Source organism: Bufo bufo, chromosome 5, assembly GCF_905171765.1.
Source record: "Bufo bufo chromosome 5, aBufBuf1.1, whole genome shotgun sequence".
In the NCBI taxonomy this organism is placed as follows: domain Eukaryota; kingdom Metazoa; phylum Chordata; class Amphibia; order Anura; family Bufonidae; genus Bufo; species Bufo bufo.
In genome coordinates this window covers 1,186,123-1,206,218 of record NC_053393.1, presented here as the reverse complement: position 1 = coordinate 1,206,218, position 20,096 = coordinate 1,186,123, and the positions used below count along the sequence as shown (strand labels likewise).

The 20,096-nt window shown below is 49.3% G+C and overlaps 1 protein-coding gene across 1 annotated transcript in view; it reads left to right on the top strand.

The window, feature by feature from the left end:
• Window positions 1-20,096, top strand: part of WDR97 (WD repeat domain 97) — a 197,163-nt gene that overhangs the window by 130,555 nt on the left and 46,512 nt on the right. The window contains exons 14-15 of the mRNA XM_040432345.1: window positions 7,576-7,782; window positions 12,735-12,908. Of these exons, the coding sequence (XP_040288279.1) occupies window positions 7,576-7,782; window positions 12,735-12,908 (381 nt within the window). The remainder of the gene's footprint in view (window positions 1-7,575; window positions 7,783-12,734; window positions 12,909-20,096) is intronic.

Sequence of the window (20,096 nt, the reverse complement as noted above, 5' to 3'; positions counted from 1 at the left end):
GGATCTCCGATCGGAGGACTTGGACCATATCTGGAGAACACGACTACCTCCAACGTCCCATGCCCCTGATAACCTGAGGAGGCATCTGGTGCTTAGACACCGCCTCAAAACGAAAGGAGTGGAGCAGACCCTGTTTAGAGTAAATATACACCTACCATTACGACACCCGTTTTGAACGAAAAGACCCTTCACGATGGAGGTGCGGGATATACCGTCTTATATCACAGTGACTTCCATCTACCTTACCTCCTTGTCATGCGAACCGCCACACCGTTCTTGGAGCTGGTTAAATGCTGATGCAGTTGAAAGAGTGTCTGGAACCAGGAACGATTTACTCCTATGTTGACTAACAGATGACCATATACGAGAAGGTCTGAATGCTGAGAGCTGCAGACTGAAACAAACAATGGTGAAACGGTTGGAAGTGCCTAGATCAGGCCTCTCAAACCGCGGCCCCTCAGCTGCCGCAACCACAACCCCCACCACGCCCTGCTGCAGGCAGATACCTGCAGGCTGTCCGGGCACCTCGGGAGCCACAACCCCGCAACAGCCGGAGGGCCGCAGCCCACGACCCCCGGCCCAGATGAACCCCAACCATCCACCAAGGGCCCCGATCAGGCACCAACTGTTCCTGGTGGCAAAATACTTACCTCTACTTATTCCCCAGGCCACACTTCCTAATAAGGGCCAAAAAAGTCAGAACATGGTGCCTGTTGTCCTACCGAAGTAGCAAACTCAGTGAAGTGTAAACCCACCAGGCCTGGGGAACCATCCACAGAAATACATGGCTATTATGATTAATGAGCTAATGTGCCCGTACTAAGGACAGAACATACCCCAATACCTGCAGTTGTGACAGAAAATGCTTAAGGTCGTGATGAACTATGTGCTGCGCCTGTAGTCGTGATAGGACTTGTCGTGTCTGTAGACGTGACAGACTTCGTAACTTACGCCTTATTACTGTACCTCCTACTGGAAGATGGACCGATACCCAGGACTTAGGCCGGACACCAACACCCTCAGCCCGAGTTTGTAGATGAAGTAAGCATGCCTGGGAGAAGATGATGTCCGCAAAGGCAGGCTCGGGATGACTGCTTACAAAGAAAACAATGAAACCCAACAACCTAGAAAATAAAAGAGTCAGAGAAAACAATAACGAGAGTGGGACTCTAATGGCACAAGCCACACGTGCGAGCCACCACAAGAAAATTGTGTTGCGAGCCACAGATGACCGAGCCATGCGAGCGGGACTGAGGACAGAAAAGACATGGAACTTACTTGTTATGGGACCACGCAGCCGGCCTCGACTGGCGTTGTGTGTGTAATTTTTTTTTTCTTTTTTTTTTTTTTTTTGAGAAGCCATATGTGAGAGACTCAAAGTGGCGGAGCCATGTGTGAGAGACTCTAATGGCAAAACACATGTGTAACCCTAAAAGGGGGAAGCCAAGCGTGAGAGACTAATGGCGGAGTCATATGTGTAAACTAACACGGAGAAGCCATACGTGGGACCCTAATGGCGGAGACATATGTGTAATACTAAAACGAAGCCATGCGTGGGAGACTAACGGCGGAGTCATACGTGTAAGACTAAATGGAGAAGCCATGCGTGAAAGACTCTAATGGCAGAGACATGTGCAACCCTAAAACGGAGAAGCCATGCGTGAGAGACTAATGGCGGAGACATATGTGTAACACTAAAACGAAGAAGCCATGCGTGGGAGACTAATGGCGGAGACATATGTGTAACACTAAAACGAAGAAGCCATGCGTGAGAGACTAATGGCGGAGTCATACGTGTGAGACTAAATGGAGAAGCCATGCGTGAGAGACTAATGGCGGAGACATATGTGTAACACTAAAACGAAGAAGCCATGCGTGGGAGACTAATGGCGAAAACATATGTGTAACACTAAAACGGAGAAGCCATGCGTGGGAGACTAATGGCGGAGACATATGTGTAACACTAAAACGAAGAAGCCATGCGTGGGAGACTAATGGCGGAGTCATATGTGTGAGACTAAATGGAGAAGCCATGCGTGAAAGACTCTAATGGCAGAGACATGTGCAACCCTAAAAGGGAGAAGCCGTGCATGAGAGACTAATGGCAGAGTCATACGTGAAGACTAAAACGGAGAAGGCATGCGTGCGACTCCAATGGCGGAGTCCTATGTGACACTGAAGGGGGTAACCATACGTGAGAGACTCAAATGGCAAAGCCATGCGTGAGAGACTCTAATGGCGGAGTCATGTGTAACACTCAAAGGAAAAGCCACACGTGAGAGACTCTAATGGCGGAGGCATATGTACCCTTAAAGGGAGAAGCCATACGTGAGAGACTCTAATGGCGGAGTCATATGTGACACTAACAAGGGAGAAGCCATACGTGAGAGACTCTAATGGCGGAGTCATGTGTAACACTCAAAGGAAAAGCCACACGTGAGAGACTCTAATGGCGGAGGCATATGTACCCTTAAAGGGAGAAGCCATACGTGAGAGACTCTAATGGCGGAGTCATATGTGACACTAACAAGGGAGAAGCCACACGTGAGAGACTCTAATGGCGGAGTCATATGTGACACTAACAAGGGAGAAGCCATACGTGAGAGACTCTAATGGCGGAGGCATATGTACCCTTAAAGGGAGAAGCCATACGTGAGAGACTCTAATGGCGGAGTCATATGTGACACTAACAAGGGAGAAGCCACACGTGAGAGACTCTAATGGCGGAGTCATATGTGACACTAACAAGGGAGAAGCCATACGTGAGAGACTCTAATGGCGGAGTCATATGTGACACTAACAAGGGAGAAGCCATACGTGAGAGACTCTAATGGCGGAGTCATATGTGAGAGACTCTAATGGCGGAGTTATATGTAACACTAAAAGGGAGAAGCCATACGTGAGAGACTCTAATGGCAAAGCCATGCGTGAGAGACTCTAATGGCGGAGTTATATGTAACACTAAAAGGGAGAAGCCATGCGTGAGAGACCCTAATGGCGGAGTCATATGGCGGCTTAATTCCCTCTTAATTAATTAACAACCACTATGCCGCACCAGTATGACTTGGGGACTCGCATAACCATGATCCTTTCCGACAATGACCTAGGACGCTAACCAGCCTACAACCATATTGCCCCCCACCGAACAACATGAAGAACGAACACCGGGCCCCCGAAGCCCTGAGGCCCCCCGAAGCCAAGGGATCGACCCGGAAGACCTTACCGTGATGATAAGTAATTAAACGTGAGCCCGACCTAAAGGCAAATGAATAGACATTAGTGATCCGAACCACTTGCATGAATGAAACATTAACCAACCGTGAAATTGAAACAGATGGGAGAAAACCAGAGCCAGAGGCATTGCAGTTCGCTAAGAGAAGCCCCTAGTCGTGACAAACACATGAACAACTGTGAAACATAGTAGGAACTTACTCCTATCGGCCCACTGTCCGCTAGGGAGCTACTTGGTTAACTGGGGCGGGAGATCCAACTGCGTGAATGCGAACCAGAAGTACAGGAGATCAGTCTGCGTAACCCACCACCGAGGAAAGAACTCAAGCCTGAAGAAGCAGCTATGTTTAACGGAAGAGCAGAATTAGAGCGGTGCGCTGATAGCCCTAGCAAGAATACTGAGTAACCATGATGTAGAAGTGAAAGAAATGCAGCTTAATGTGGAAGCAGAGTAGAACACATGATGCAAGAACAAGTGGGTAACTGCAGCTCTGGGTGTGAGTGGTGCCTAAAACATGGTACGGGCACAGCTCTGAGTATGAGCATGAGGAGCATGGTATAACGCAGCTGTATGAATCAAGCTGAAGGGAACCGAGTATTAATGTAATGCAACCGCGACCGCTGCTCTAGAAGTGAATGGCGTATAGGACAAAATGTAAAGCAGACACACGGCTGTAGCTTGAAGGTAACAATCCTAACCACGATCGTCTGACCATGGAGCCTAACTCCCTTCACCCAGAGCGCTACAAGTCACGGACCGTGGAACCAAGTCCGATCCTACCGTGAATGTAGGGGGGCAGTGAGGAGCTTTAGTTTTAATACAGCACATCGATGCAGCCAGTATAACAGGAAGTAACACAGTGCCTAGATTATTACTGGCAGCGCGCAGCCAGAAAGGCACCAGTGTGAACTGTCCTGGACCAGTATATTTAGTTAGGAGATCCCTAATAGGAAGCAGACATATACGAATGGCTGGGATGTACTGGAATTTTAAATGTGTGGCTAGAAATTAGCATTCTAAAAAGTATAACAATAAAGGTTAAGTTTTAGGAATAGAGGTAGGTGCAGGATTAACAGGTGTGAATCAGTCCTAGGGACACTAGTTTATGTATATTGTTAAAACACCGCATCCTGACACTTAAAGGGAAAGTCCAGTATTTTGATTGTACCGTGAATGTAAGCACATGATCCGAGTGAGAACCGTGCCACCATGAATTCATGTCTAGGTTCCCCCGACGTGTGTCATTTCTCCGACCCGCCAATTCAACTAATGTGGTGTTTAGGAAGTATACTGAATATTAACTGTGTCTTGACTGCCCAACATTACCCTATGGGAACTAATAGCAGATCTATGTGGTATGTAGGTAGACAGTGGCATACGTTTGAGCGAATGTGCACGTGAATAAGCTAAAATCCCCGACACGATATCATGCCCCCTTAGATTTGAAAGAGGTTGTGTTCAGTAATGTAGAGCACCTATAACCATAATACACATCTGTGGAACACTGGGAACCGGGTAAATGGGTGACAGCTCCCATGAAACCAGCCCCGAGCCTAGGAATGTGCCCGTGCTGGTGTACCTGCGCCTCTGTACGTGCGACTGCAGACCCCCCCGGCCGGCGGCGGGGTTACCAATACCGTGCGAGCCCAGGACTGCCAAGTAGGCATGCAAACGTCACATATTTGGCCACAATTGAAGCGAGACTGGAACAGTGAGTGGGAACAACAGAATGTTCCCCAATGATGACCAGCAACGTGCTCTGTGTTCTCCTCCCCCACCCTTGTTATCTAGAAGACTTCATGAACTGCTTCCCGCACAAGGGATTCTGGCACAGAAGGTGTTAACCAATTTGGACACCACAGCGGCTAGAAGGCCGAGCGACTAATATATGGCTGTGGTTACCTCATATGTGTAACCGCTTAGGTTACCTCTGCCAGTCGGTACTTGCACAGCCTAGTGGGGGGACTCCCAATACGGTGCGAGCGTTACCAGGGGCGGAGCCGCAGCGTGCCTAGCAACCGGCACACGCGGCTGCTCCCGCAACGCCCGCCCGCACAACAAGCCCGCGCCGCCCGGCCACGGCATCCCCGCAACGTGCCCGCCCAAAGCTTAATTCTGACCTTTTTATGTTACACTTTCATTGAATACATGTGAGAAAAAAAAAAAAAAGCAGTCAAGGAACCGGGAGTGGGCGTGGTATGCCTTCCATAGTGGAGCACAGGGTGACTAGTATATGGGGTTCCCCCTGTGTGCCCCACGGTGGAGCGCAGGGAAAGGTTGGTGATATGGAAGGCTTCCTAATGATTAAAGCGATCTATGAATGCCGATGCATCGGGGAAAAGTAGTGGAGCTCCGGGAGGTGGGCGGAATTTGTACATGCCGATGCGTTCCACCGTGGAACGCATCGGGAGTCTGTGTATGCTATGGATATATGCAATATATATATCGGTCAGATCACGGCCAGCCGAGCGCTGCCCCCCCCCCCCCCCCGGGTGAGGACCCGACGAGCCGTGCGGTCCCCACGCTGCTGCCCCCAGCATCGGATACCCCTGCTTACCTGACCGAAAGCACCAGACGAGCCGCCGCAGCTAATACTCACCCGACCGAGACGAAAAGAGCGGGACGTGCAGGAACCAGACGTGAACCGGAAGTACCAGGTACCTGGCCGCACGTCCCGTCCCCTGACCTGCGTGGGGGTTAATATAGCCAAGGGGCGTGGCCTCTGCCCCTCCCACAAATACAGGCTGCACGGCAGCCTTAACTACATAACAGCAACAACTCACACACCTTTGATGAAAAAACTATCAAGGCCTCGCGCTCACGTTGTTGTGGTCCGCATCCGAGCTGCAGTTTTTGCGGCTTAGATGCGGACCCAAAAGATGCGAACAGCACTCGGTGTAGTAACCATGGAAACGAGCAGTGTATAATGTGGTGGGAAAATGAATCCAGCCAGCCAAGGAGGCAACATGGAGAATCACAGCACATTAGTAAGGGCCCGGTAATAACTGCGTCTACATGATAAATGCCACTTGCTGAAGTGACAACCCCTTTAAGTCATTTTCTGAAAAGTGGGTGGAGCTAACCATGAGGGGGCGGTGCCAAGAGTTTCCTACAGAGTCACATATTAGTCCGCAGTAATGGGAGTGTGAGCCAGATTTTGCAATTTATTATTTTTGTACCACAAACTGGTGCAATAAATAAACCCTTCCCCCATCATGTGCGCAAACAAGATGGCTGCTGTAGCTCCGGTGGATCAGGAAGAGAGCCCGGAGAGTCCCGCCGGAGGAGAGAGGCCGGAGAGTCCCTCCGAGGAGAGAGGCCGGATAGGCCTGCTGGAGGAGAGAGTCCCGCTGAGTGAGGAGAGGGCGAGAGAGGTCCCGCGGAGGAGAGAGGCCGGGGGAGAGTCCCGCCTGGAGGAGAGAGGCCCGCTGGAGGAGAGAGGCCGGAGATGCCCGCCGGAGGAGAGAGGCCCGCCAGAGGAGAGAGGCCGGAGAGGCCCGCCGGAGGAGAGAGGCCAGATAGGCCCGCCGGAGGAGAGAGGCCCGCCGGAGGAGAGAGGCCGGAGAGGCCCGCCGGAGGAGAGAGGCCCACCGGAGGAGAGACGGCCGGAGAGGCCCCGCCGAAGGAGAGAGGCCGGAGAGGCCCGCCGGAGGAGAGAGGCCCACCGGAGGAGAGAGGCCGGAGAGGCCCGCCGGAGGAGAGAGGCTGGATAGGCCCGCCGGAGGAGAGAGACCCGCCAGAGGAGAGAGGCCGGATAGGCCCAGAGGCCCGCCGGAGGAGAGAGGCCGGATAGGCCCGCCAGAGGAGAAAGGCCCGCCGGAGGAGAGAGGCCGGATAGGCCCGCCGGAGGAGAGAGGCCCGCCGGAGGAGAGAGGGCAGAGAGGCCCGCCGGAGGAGAGAGGCCCGCCGGAGGAGAGAGGGCGGAGAGGCCCGCCGGAGGAGAGAGGCCCGCCGGAGGAGAGAGGCCGGATAGGCCCGCCGGAGGAGAGAGGCCCGCCGGAGGAGAGAGGCCGGAGAGGCCTGCCGGAGGAGAGAGGCCCGCCGGAGGAGAGAGGCCGGAGAGGCCTGCCGGAGGAGAGAGGCCCGCCGGAGGAGAGAGGCCGGAGAGGCCCACCTGAGGAGAGAGGCCGGAGAGTCCCGCCTGAGGAGAGAGGCCCGTCTGAGGAGAGAGGCCGGAGAGGCCCGCCGGAGGAGAGAGGCCATAGGACAGGTAATATCAGCAGGAAGCTAAGTCCGCGGAGCACCATGCAGGTTTGTGGTCATCGCTCTCTGGCAGCGGAGCGGTAAGGATCTTGCTCCTGGATTACCACCATCATTTACTCATCAGATTTTCTGTTTTCCAGGAGCCCGCCATCCCGATGCAGCTTCCTCCATCACCTCCTCGACTGCCTCCCCCGGCAGACGTTGTAGACAGGCCGCCTGCTGCTTCTTCAGCATCCTCCCAGAAAGACGAGCTGCGTGTGAGGAGCCCGGAGGGCCCACAGATCCCACCATTCATCCTGCAGTTCCAGGATCAGAGCTGGTTCTCCCTGGTTCTCCCTGAAGCCGAGGTGACTGAGCTCCATCTGTAATGAGACATCCTGTAACTGCACTGTACATCCTGCGCACAGACGGCGGAGCCCTGATATATGCATGAAGTATGTGCAGTGTATGGGATAGGTGTGTGCAGTGTATGGGATAGGTGTGTGCAGTGTATGGGATAGGTGTGTGCAGTGTATGGGATAGGTGTGTGCAGTGTATGGGATAGGTGTGTGCAGCGTATGGGATAGGTGTGTGCAGTGTATGGGATAGGTGTGGGCAGCGTATGGGATAGGTGTGTGCAGTGCATGGGATAGGTGTGTGCAGTGCATGGGATAGGTGTGTGCAGTGTATGGGATAGGTGTGTGCAGTGTATGGGATAGTGTGTGCAGTGTATGGGATAGGTGTGTGTAGTGTATGGGATAGGTGTGTGCAGTGTATGGGATATGTATGTGATATGTGTGCAGTGTGATGTGTGTGCAATGTGATGTGTGTGCAGTGTATGTGATAGGTGTGTGCAGTGTATGGGATAGGTGTGTGCAGTGTATGGGATAGGTGTGTGCAGTGTATGTGATAGGTGTGTGCAGTGTATGGGATAGGTGTGTGCAGTGTGTGTAGTGTATGGGATAGTGTGTGCAGTGTATGTGATAGGTGTGTGCAGTGTATGGGATAGGTGTGTGCAGTGTATGGGATAGGTGTGTGCAGTGTATGGGATAAGTGTGTGCAGTGTGTGATATATGTATGTGATATGTGTGCAGTGTGATGTGTGTGCAGTATATGTGATAGGTGTATGCAGTGTATGGGATAAATGTTTGCATTGTATGGGATAGGTGTGTGCAGTGTATGGGATAGGTGTGTGCAGTGTATGGGATAGGTGTGTGCAGTGTATGGGATAGGTGTGTGCAGTGTATGGGATAGGTGTGTGCAGTGTATGGGATAGGTGTGTGCAGTGTATGGGATAGGTGTGTGCAGTGTATGGGATAGGTGTGTGCAGTGTATGGGATATGTGTGCAGTGTGATGTGTGTGCGGTACATGTGATAGGTGTGTGTAGTACATGTGGTATATGTGTGCAGTGTGATGTGTGTGCGGTACATGTGATAGGTGTGTGTAGTACATGTGGTATACGTGTGCAGTGTGATGTGTGTGCGGTACATGTGATAGGTGTGTGTAGTACATGTGGTATACGTGTGCAGTGTGATGTGTGTGCGGTACATGTGATAGGTGTGTGTAGTACATGTGGTATACGTGTGCAGTGTGATGTGTGTGCGGTACATGTGATATATGCATTTCTCGTAGATGGCAGTTCCAGCACCTGCAATCTCTGAGTGATGGTTTCTTTATTTCCAGTAGTGGATAATACAACATCAATGGCACAAATCTTCACCTATCCAGTTACAGTCAACGCGTTTCGAACAAATAAATGTTCTTCCTCATGACTGGCGTGCTGCCTGCACTGCGCCACTTCCTTATGAACGCTGTGATTCACCATCCCCCGATTGCTGGTGTAGATGATGGAGCGGGTGATTGTAGGTAGAACGGCCGTCTGTACCAGAATCCAATCTGTGAGCGCTATATCTTCAGAGCAGACAGTCCTCATTTGGAGGACATTGAGGGGTATGGTCGGTACATCGACGACCTGCTCATGGTCTGGGCTGGCGATGTATCTGCCGAACCCTCATTTCAAGTCTCTCTTAATGACAACCCGTATGGTCTCCGCTTTGTGTGTTCACACGGTGCGTTACTATGGACTTCCTGGACCTAACCTTAACAGGCATAAAGGGTGAAGTGGTTCAAACCAAAACATACCGCAAGCCAACAACGGGTAGCACAATTCTCAGGGCAGACAGCCACCACCCTATACATACGATAAAGGCCATACCTGTTGGCGAATGTATTCCCGCAAGACGTAATTGCAGTGATGATACATTGTTTCAAAGTGAGGGCAAAGTCATCACTGCACGTCTTTTATCCAGGTGTTACCCGATGTGGATGATTCAGCGGGCACAGGGAATAGCACAGAGGAAAGTACGTAGGGATCTGTGATTCGGAAATAATCTATCCAAGAACAGATCTAAAAACAAACAACTGCCAACTCTGGTTCTTACAGACAGTAATCTGTTCCATCAGATCCACGAATCTATCTCAAAGGGCATTTCTTTGTTGTTGGAGGATCAAATGTTATATAAACTGTTGAGGGCTGGACACAGGGTGGTCTCAAGAACGCCCACCGTCTCTTGCAACTTCCCCGTCTCCCTCTCTTTTCACCTCCGTCTCTTGCGACTTCCCTGTCTCCCTCTCTTTTCACCTCCGTCTCTTACGACTTCCCCGTCTCCCTCTCTTTTCACCTCCGTCTCTTACGACTTCCCCGTCTCCCTCTCTTTTCACCTCCGTCTCTTACGACTTCCCCGTCTCCCTCTCTTTTCACCCCCGTCTCTTACGACTTCCCCGTCTCCCTCTCTTTTCACCTCCGTCTCTTGCGACTTCCCCGTCTCCCTCTCTTTTCACCTCCGTCTCTTACGACTTCCCCGTCTCCCTCTCTTTTCACCTCCGTCTCTTGCGACTTCCCCGTCTCCCTCTCTTTTCACCCCCGTCTCTTACGACTTCCCCGTCTCCCTCTCTTTTCACCCCCGTCTCTTACGACTTCCCCGTCTCCCTCTCTTTTCACCCCCATCTCTTACGACTTCCCCGTCTCCCTCTCTTTTCACCTCCATCTCTTACGACTTCCCCGTCTCCCTCTCTTTTCACCTCCGTCTCTTACGACTTCCCCGTCTCCCTCTCTTTTCACCTCCGTCTCTTACGACTTCCCCGTCTCCCTCTCTTTTCACCCCCGTCTCTTACGACTTCCCCGTCTCCCTCTCTTTTCACCTCCGTCTCTTACGACTTCCCCGTCTCCCTCTCTTTTCACCCCCGTCTCTTACGACTTCCCCGTCTCCCTCTCTTTTCACCCCCGTCTCTTACGACTTCCCCGTCTCCCTCTCTTTTCACCCCCGTCTCTTACGACTTCCCCGTCTCCCTCTCTTTTCACCTCCGTCTCTTACGACTTCCCCGTCTCTCTCTCTTTTCACCTCCGTCTCTTACGACTTCCCCGTCTCCCTCTCTTTTCACCCCCGTCTCTTACGACTTCCCCGTCTCCCTCTCTTTTCACCTCCGTCTCTTACGACTTCCCCGTCTCCCTCTCTTTTCACCCCCGTCTCTTGCGACTTCCCCGTCTCCCTCTCTTTTCACCTCTGTCTCTTACGACTTCCCCGTCTCCCTCTCTTTTCACCTCCGTCTCTTACGACTTCCCCGTCTCCCTCTCTTTTCACCTCCGTCTCTTACGACTTCCCTGTCTCCCTCTCTTTTCAACCCCGTCTCTTACGACTTCCCCGTCTCCCTCTCTTTTCACCCCCGTCTCTTACGACTTCCCCGTCTCCCTCTCTTTTCACCTCCGTCTCTTACGACTTCCCCGTCTCTCTCTCTTTTCACCTCCGTCTCTTACGACTTCCCCGTCTCCCTCTCTTTTCACCCCCGTCTCTTACGACTTCCCCGTCTCCCTCTCTTTTCACCCCCGTCTCTTACGACTTCCCCGTCTCCCTCTCTTTTCACCCCCGTCTCTTACGACTTCCCCGTCTCCCTCTCTTTTCACCCCCGTCTCTTACGACTTCCCCGTCTCCCTCTCTTTTCACCCCCGTCTCTTACGACTTCCCCGTCTCCCTCTCTTTTCACCCCCGTCTCTTACGACTTCCCCGTCTCCCTCTCTTTTCACCCCCGTCTCTTACGACTTCCCCGTCTCCCTCTCTTTTCACCCCCGTCTCTTACGACTTCCCCGTCTCCCTCTCTTTTCACCTCCGTCTCTTACGACTTCCCCGTCTCCCTCTCTTTTCACCTCCGTCTCTTACGACTTCCCCGTCTCCCTCTCTTTTCACCTCCTCACCTAAATCAGACCTGTCTGAAATACCCTGGATTCACACGATGCGGCAGCGATCCGTGCAGAACCTGCGGTTATGTCGTCCCGCGGAAGACTTTCCGCGACTCTGCTGACAACAACCATTTTCCTACCAGGTCGTATATTAATTGTTACTCCCCCGGAGTGGTTTGTGTGATGGAGTGTGCGGAGTGCAGACTCCTGTATGTGGGCTGTACAATTCGGAAATTTAAATCCAGATTATTGGAGCATTTGAACTATATCGCAAATAGCGCATATGGGAATATTTCAAATGCCGCCAAACATTTTATTGCCTCCCACAATAGAAGGCTGCACACCTTTTCTGCTTATGCAATAGAACGGGGTTTAAAAAGGTGTAACCCTACAAAGAGAAGCCTTCTGGATTTTAGGGCTAAACACCAGACACCCTACAGGTCTAAATCTAAGGAAAGAATTCTGTATATTAAGAACCTGTATAAGTTGGAGCCATGCATTCATGTGTTGGTTTTTATCTGAACGTGTACACATGATACACGATGTTGATTTGCAGTAGATCCAGGTTCAGACACTGCGTTTTTTCTCTGGTTCAGTATCTGAACACAGGGAATGAACATACGTTGACACAGTGTGAAGATATTTACCTAATCCAAGCAGAACCACATCGTGTTTTTTTAATATGTACTAGACTCTTCTGTATTAGAAGTAAAAACAGACGGCCGTTCTACAATCACCCGCTCCATCATCTACACCAGCAATCGGGGGATGGTGAATCACAGCGTTCATAAGGAAGTGGCGCAGTGCAGGTAGCACGCCAGTCATGAGGAAGAACATTTATTTGTTCGAAACGCGTTGACTGTAACTGGATAGGTGAAGATTTGTGCCATTGATGTTGTATTATCCACTACTGGAAATAAAGAAACCATCACTCAGAGATTGCAGGTGCTGGAACTGCTGTCATATTTACAACTATTGAGGTCTTACCTATATTTCCGTGCACCAAGGGTGAATTGCTTGGATCCTTAAAGCGGGTGAGCTGGGTTTTCCCACTATTTATATGCATTTCTCGGTCCTTGTGGCAGGCACAATATTCAGAGTTTCAGCCCCGCCTCCTGCACGCATTTCTCCAGGCTGGACAGCCAATGAGAAGTCAGCTTCTATGCGCGCTCCAAACTCTGTACCAACAAGGACACCTGAAACACCTAGAGCTCGTTTTCCAAACCCTCAGAGACGCCATCAACGTAGCAGACCTGACGGTAACCAAGAGAGTCTAACCTCATCCTTCACTGTGGTCCTCCCCAGTCCTTCATCGTAATCCTCCCAACACTGTAACCCTTCCTAATCCTCCCCAGTCCTTCATCGTAATCCTCCCTAATCCTCCCAACACTGTAACCCTTCCTAATCCTCCCCAGTCCTTCACTGTGAGCCTCCCTAATCCTTCACTGTGATTCTCCCTAATCCTTCATAATCCTCCTTAATCTTTCATCGTAATCCTCCCTAATCCTTCACTGTGATCCTCCCAAATCCTTCACTGTGATCCTCCCTAATCCTTCACTGTGATCCTCCCTAATCCTTCACTGTGATCCTCCCTAATCCTTCACTGTGATCCTCCCTAATCCTTCATAATCCCCCTCAATCCTTCACTGTGATCCTCCCTAATCCTTCATAATCCTCCTCATCCTTCACTGTGATCCTCCCTAATCCTTCACTGTGATCCTCCCTAATCCTTCATAATCCCCCTCAATCCTTCACTGTGATCCTCCCTAATCCTTCATAATCCTCCTCAACCCTTCACTGTGATCCTCCCTAATCCTTCACTGTGATCCTCCCTAATCCTTCATATTCCTCCTCATCCTTCACTGTGATCCTCCCTAATCCTTCAAAATCCTCCTCAATCCTTCACTGTGTTCCTCCCTAATCCTTTATAATCTTCTTCAATCCTTCACTGTGATCCTCCCCAATCCTTCACTGTGATCCTCCCTAATCCTTCACTGTGATCCTCCCTAATCCTTTACTGTGATCCTCCCTAATCCTTTACTGTGATCCTCCCTAATCCTTCACTGTGATCCTCCCTAATCCTTCATAATCCTCCTCAATCCTTCATAATCCTCCTCAATCCTTCATAATCCTCCTCAATCCTTCACTGTGATCCTCCTTAATCCTCCTCAATCCTTCACTGTGATCCTCATTAATCCTTCATAATCCCCCTCAATCCTTCACTGTGATCCTCCCTAATCCTTCATAATCCTCCTCAACCCTTCACTGTGATCCTCCCTAATCCTTCACTGTGATCCTCCCTAATCCTTCATATTCCTCCTCATCCTTCACTGTGATCCTCCCTAATCCTTCATAATCCTCCTCAATCCTTCACTGTGATCCTCCCTAATCCTTTATAATCTTCTTCAATCCTTCACTGTGATCCTCCCCAATCCTTCACTGTGATCCTCCCTAATCCTTCACTGTGATCCTCCCTAATCCTTTACTGTGATCCTCCCTAATCCTTCACTGTGATCCTCCCTAATCCTTCATAATCCTCCTCAATCCTTCATAATCCTCCTCAATCCTTCATAATCCTCCTCAATCCTTCATAATCCTCCTCAATCCTTCACTGTGATCCTCCTTAATCCTCCTCAATCCTTCACTGTGATCCTCATTAATCCTCCTCAATCCTTCACTGTGATCCTCCCTAATCCTTCCCCGTGATACTCCCCAATCCTTCACTGTGATCCTCCCTAATACTTCACTGTGATCCTCCCTAATCCTTCACTGTGATCCTCCCTAATCCTTTACTGTGATCCTCCCTAATCCTTTACTGTGATCCTCCCTAATCCTTCACTGTGATCCTCCCTAATCCTTCACTGTGATCCTCCCTAATCCTTCACTGTGATCCTCCCTAATCCTTCACTGTGATCCTCCCTAATCCTTCACTGTGATCCTCCCTAATACTTCACTGTGATCCTCCCTAATCCTCCTCAATCCTTTACTGTGGTCCTCCCTAATCCTTCACCGTAATCCTGCCCAATCCTTCACTATGATCCTCCCTAATCCTCCTTAATCCTTCATAATCCTCCTCAATCCTTCACTGTGATACTCCCTAATCCTTCATAATCCTCCTCAATCCTTCAATGTGATCCTTCCTAATCCTTCATAATCCCCCTCAATCCTTCACTGTGATCCTCCCTAATCCTTCATAATCCTCCTCAACCCTTCACTGTGATCCTCCCTAATCCTTCACTGTGATCCGCCCTAATCCTTCATATTCCTCCTCAATCCTTCACTGTGATCCTCCCTAATCCTTCATATTCCTCCTCAATCCTTCACTGTGATCCTCCCTAATCCTTCATAATCCTCCTCAATCCTTCACTGTGATCCTCCCTAATCCTTTATAATCTTCTTCAATCCTTCACTGTGATCCTCCCCAATCCTTCACTGTGATCCTCCCCAATCCTTCACTGTGATCCTCCCTAATCCTTTACTGTGATCCTCCCTAATCCTTTACTGTGATCCTCCCTAATCCTTTACAATCCTCCTCAATCCTTCACTGTGATCCTCCCTAATCCTTCATAATCCTCCTCAATCCTTCACTGTGATCCTCCCTAATCCTTTATAATCTTCTTCAATCCTTCACTGTGATCCTCCCCAATCCTTCACTGTGATCCTCCCTAATTCTTTACTGTGATCCTCCCTAATCCTTCACTGTGATCCTCCCTAATCCTTCACTGTGATCCTCCCTAATCCTTTACAATCCTCCTCAATCCTTCACTGTGATCCTCCCTAATCCTTCACTGTGATCCTCCCTAATCCTCCTCAATCCTTCACTGTGGTCCTCCCTAATCCTTCACCGTAATCCTGCCCAATCCTTCACTGTGATCCTCCCTAATCCTCCTTAATCCTTCATAATCCTCCTCAATCCTTCACTGTGATACTCCCTAATCCTTCATAATCCTCCTTAATCCTTCACTGTGATCCTCCCTAATCCTCCTTAATCCTTCATAATCCTCCTCAATCCTTCACTGTGATACTCCCTAATCCTTCATAATCCTCCTTAATCCTTCACTGTGATCCTCCCTAATCCTTCATAATCATCCTCAATCCTTCACTGTGATCCTCCCTAATCCTTCATAATCCTCCTCAATCCTTCACTGTGATCCTCCCTAATCCTTCACTGTGATCCTCCCTAATCCTTCATAATCCCCCTCAATCCTTCACTGTGATCCTCCCTAATCCTTCATAATCCTCCTCAACCCTTCACTGTGATCCTCCCTAATCCTTCACTGTGATCCTCCCTAATCCTTCATATTCCTCCTCAATCCTTCACTGTGATCCTCCCTAATCCTTCATAATCCTCCTCAATCCTTCACTGTGATCCTCCCTAATCCTTTATAATCTTCTTCAATCCTTCACTGTGATCCTCCCCAATCCTTCACTGTGATCCTCCCTAATTCTTCACTGTGATCCTCCCTAATCCTTTACTGTGATCCTCCCTAATCCTTCATAATCCTCCTCAATCCTTCATAATCCTCCTCAATCCTTCATTGTGATCCTCCTTAATCCTCCTCAATCCTTCACTGTGATCCTCATTAATCCCCCCCTCATTCCTTCACTGTGATCCTCCCTAATCCTTCATAATCCTCCTTAATCCTTCACTGTGATCCTCCCTAATCCTTCCCCGTGATCCTCCCCAATCCTTCACTGTGATCCTCCCTAATCCTTCACTGTGATCCTCCCTAATCCTTCACTGTGATCCTCCCTAATCCTTCACTGTGATCCTCCCTAATCCTTCATAATCCTCCTCAACCCTTCACTGTGATCCTCCCTAATCCTTCACTGTGATCCTCCCTAATCCTTCATATTCCTCCTCAATCCTTCACTGTGATCCTCCCTAATCCTTCTTATTCCTCCTCAATCCTTCACTGTGATCCTCCCTAATCCTTTATAATCTTCTTCAATCCTTCACTGTGATCCTCCCCAATCCTTCACTGTGATCCTCCCTAATTCTTCACTGTGATCCTCCCTAATCCTTTACTGTGATCCTCCCTAATCCTTCATAATCCTCCTCAATCCTTCATAATCCTCCTCAATCCTTCATTGTGATCCTCCTTAATCCTCCTCAATCCTTCACTGTGATCCTCATTAATCCCCCCCCTCATTCCTTCACTGTGATCCTCCCTAATCCTTCATAATCCTCCTTAATCCTTCACTGTGATCCTCCCTAATCCTTCCCCGTGATCCTCCCCAATCCTTCACTGTGATCCTCCCTAATCCTTCACTGTGATCCTCCCTAATCCTTCACTGTGATCCTCCCTAATCCTTCATAATCCTCCTCAATCCTTCACTGTGATCCTCCCTAATCCTTCACTGTGATCCTCCCTAATCCTTCACTGTGATCCTCCCTAATCCTTCACTGTGATCCTCCCTAATCCTTCACTGTGATCCTCCCTAATCCTTCACTGTGATCCTCCCTAATCCTTCACTGTGATCCTCACTAATCCTTCATAATCCTCCTCAATCCTTCACTGTGATCCTCTCTAATCCTTCACTGTGATCCTCCCTAATCCTTCACTGTGATCCTCCCTAATCCTTCATAATCCTCCTCAACCCTTCACTGTGATCCTCCCTAATCCTTCACTGTGATCCTCCCTAATCCTTCATATTCCTCCTCAATCCTTCACTGTGATCCTCCCTAATCCTTCATAATCCTCCTCAATCCTTCACTGTGATCCTCCCTAATCCTTTATAATCTTCTTCAATCCTTCACTGTGATCCTCCCCAATCCTTCACTGTGATCCTCCCTAATTCTTCACTGTGATCCTCCCTAATCCTTTACTGTGATCCTCCCTAATCCTTCATAATCCTCCTCAATCCTTCATAATCCTCCTCAATCCTTCATTGTGATCCTCCTTAATCCTCCTCAATCCTTCACTGTGATCCTCATTAATCCCCCCCTCATTCCTTCACTGTGATCCTCCCTAATCCTTCATAATCCTCCTTAATCCTTCACTGTGATCCTCCCTAATCCTTCCCCGTGATCCTCCCCAATCCTTCACTGTGATCCTCCCTAATCCTTCACTGTGATCCTCCCTAATCCTTCACTGTGATCCTCCCTAATTCTTCACTGTGATCCTCCCTAATCCTTCACTGTGATCCTCCCTAATCCTTCACTGTGATCCTCCCTAATCCTTCACTGTGATCCTCCCTAATCCTTCACAATCCTCCTCAATCCTTCACTGTGATCCTCCCTAATACTCCTCAATCCTTCACTGTGGTCCTCCCTAATCCTTCACCGTAATCCTGCCCAATCCTTCACTGTGATCCTCCCTAATCCTTCATAATCCTCCTCAATCCTTCATAATCCTCCTCAATCCTTCACTGTGATCCTCCCTAATCCTTCATAATCCTCCTCAATCCTTCACTGTGATCCTCCCTAATCCTTTATAATCCTCAATCCTTCATAATCCTCCTCAATCCTTCACTGTGATCCTTCCTAATCCTTCATAATCCTCAATCCTTCATAATCCTCCTCAATCCTTCACTGTGATCCGTCCTAATCCTTCATAATCCTCAATCCTTCATAATCCTCCTCAATCCTTCACTGTGATCCTTCCTAATCCTCCTTAATCCTTCACTGTGATCTTCCCTAATCCTCCCTAATCCTTCATAATCCTCCTCAATCCTTCACTGTGATCCTCCCTAATCCTTCACTGTGATCCTCCCTAATCCTTCACTGTGATCCTCCCTAATCCTTCACTGTGATCCTTCCTAATCCTCCTTAATCCTTCACTGTGATCCTCCCTAATCCTTCATAATCCTCCTCAATCCTTCACTGTGATCCTCCCTAATCCTTCACTGTGATCCTCCCTAATCCTTCACTGTGATCCTCCCTAATCCTTCACTGTGATCCTCCCTAATCCTTCACTGTGATCCTCCCTAATCCTTCATAATCCTCCTCAATCCTTCACTGTGATCCTCCCTAATCCTTCACTGTGATCCTCCCTAATCCTTCACTGTGATCCTCCCTAATCCTTCATAATCCTCCTCAATCCTTCACTGTGATCCTCCCTAATCCTTCACTGTGATCCTCCCTAATCCTTCACTGTGATCCTCCCTAATCCTTCACTGTGATCCTCCCTAATCCTTCACTGTGATCCTCCCTAATCCTTCACTGTGATCCTCCCTAATCCTTCACTGTGATCCTCCCTAATCCTTCACTGTGATCCTCCCTAATCCTTCATAATCCTCCTCAATCCTTCACTGTGATCCTCCCTAATCCTTCACTGTGATCCTCCCTAATCCTTCACTGTGATCCTCCCTAATCCTTCATAATCCTCCTCAACCCTTCACTGTGATCCTCCCTAATCCTTCACTGTGATCCTCCCTAATCCTTCATATTCCTCCTCAATCCTTCACTGTGATCCTCCCTAATCCTTCATAATCCTCCTCAATCCTTCACTGTGATCCTCCCTAATCCTTTATAATCTTCTTCAATCCTTCACTGTGATCCTCCCCAATCCTTCACTGTGATCCTCCCTAATTCTTCACTGTGATCCTCCCTAATCCTTTACTGTGATCCTCCCTAATCCTTCATAATCCTCCTCAATCCTTCATAATCCTCCTCAATCCTTCATTGTGATCCTCCTTAATCCTCCTCAATCCTTCACTGTGATCCTCATTAATCCCCCCCTCATTCCTTCACTGTGATCCTCCCTAATCCTTCATAATCCTCCTTAATCCTTCACTGTGATCCTCCCTAATCCTTCCCCGTGATCCTCCCCAATCCTTCACTGTGATCCTCCCTAATCCTTCACTGTGATCCTCCCTAATCCTTCACTGTGATCCTCCCTAATTCTTCACTGTGATCCTCCCTAATCCTTCACTGTGATCCTCCCTAATCCTTCACTGTGATCCTCCCTAATCCTTCACTGTGATCCTCCCTAATCCTTCACAATCCTCCTCAATCCTTCACTGTGATCCTCCCTAATACTCCTCAATCCTTCACTGTGGTCCTCCCTAATCCTTCACCGTAATCCTGCCCAATCCTTCACTGTGATCCTCCCTAATCCTCCCTAATCCTTCATAATCCTCCTCAATCCTTCACTGTGATCCTCCCTAATCCTTCATAATCCTCCTCAATCCTTCACTGTGATCCTCCCTAATCCTTTATAATCCTCAATCCTTCATAATCCTCCTCAATCCTTCACTGTGATCCTTCCTAATCCTTCATAATCCTCAATCCTTCATAATCCTCCTCAATCCTTCACTGTGATCCGTCCTAATCCTTCATAATCCTCAATCCTTCATAATCCTCCTCAATCCTTCACTGTGATCCTTCCTAATCCTCCTTAATCCTTCACTGTGATCTTCCCTAATCCTCCCTAATCCTTCATAATCCTCCTCAATCCTTCACTGTGATCCTCCCTAATCCTTCACTGTGATCCTCCCTAATC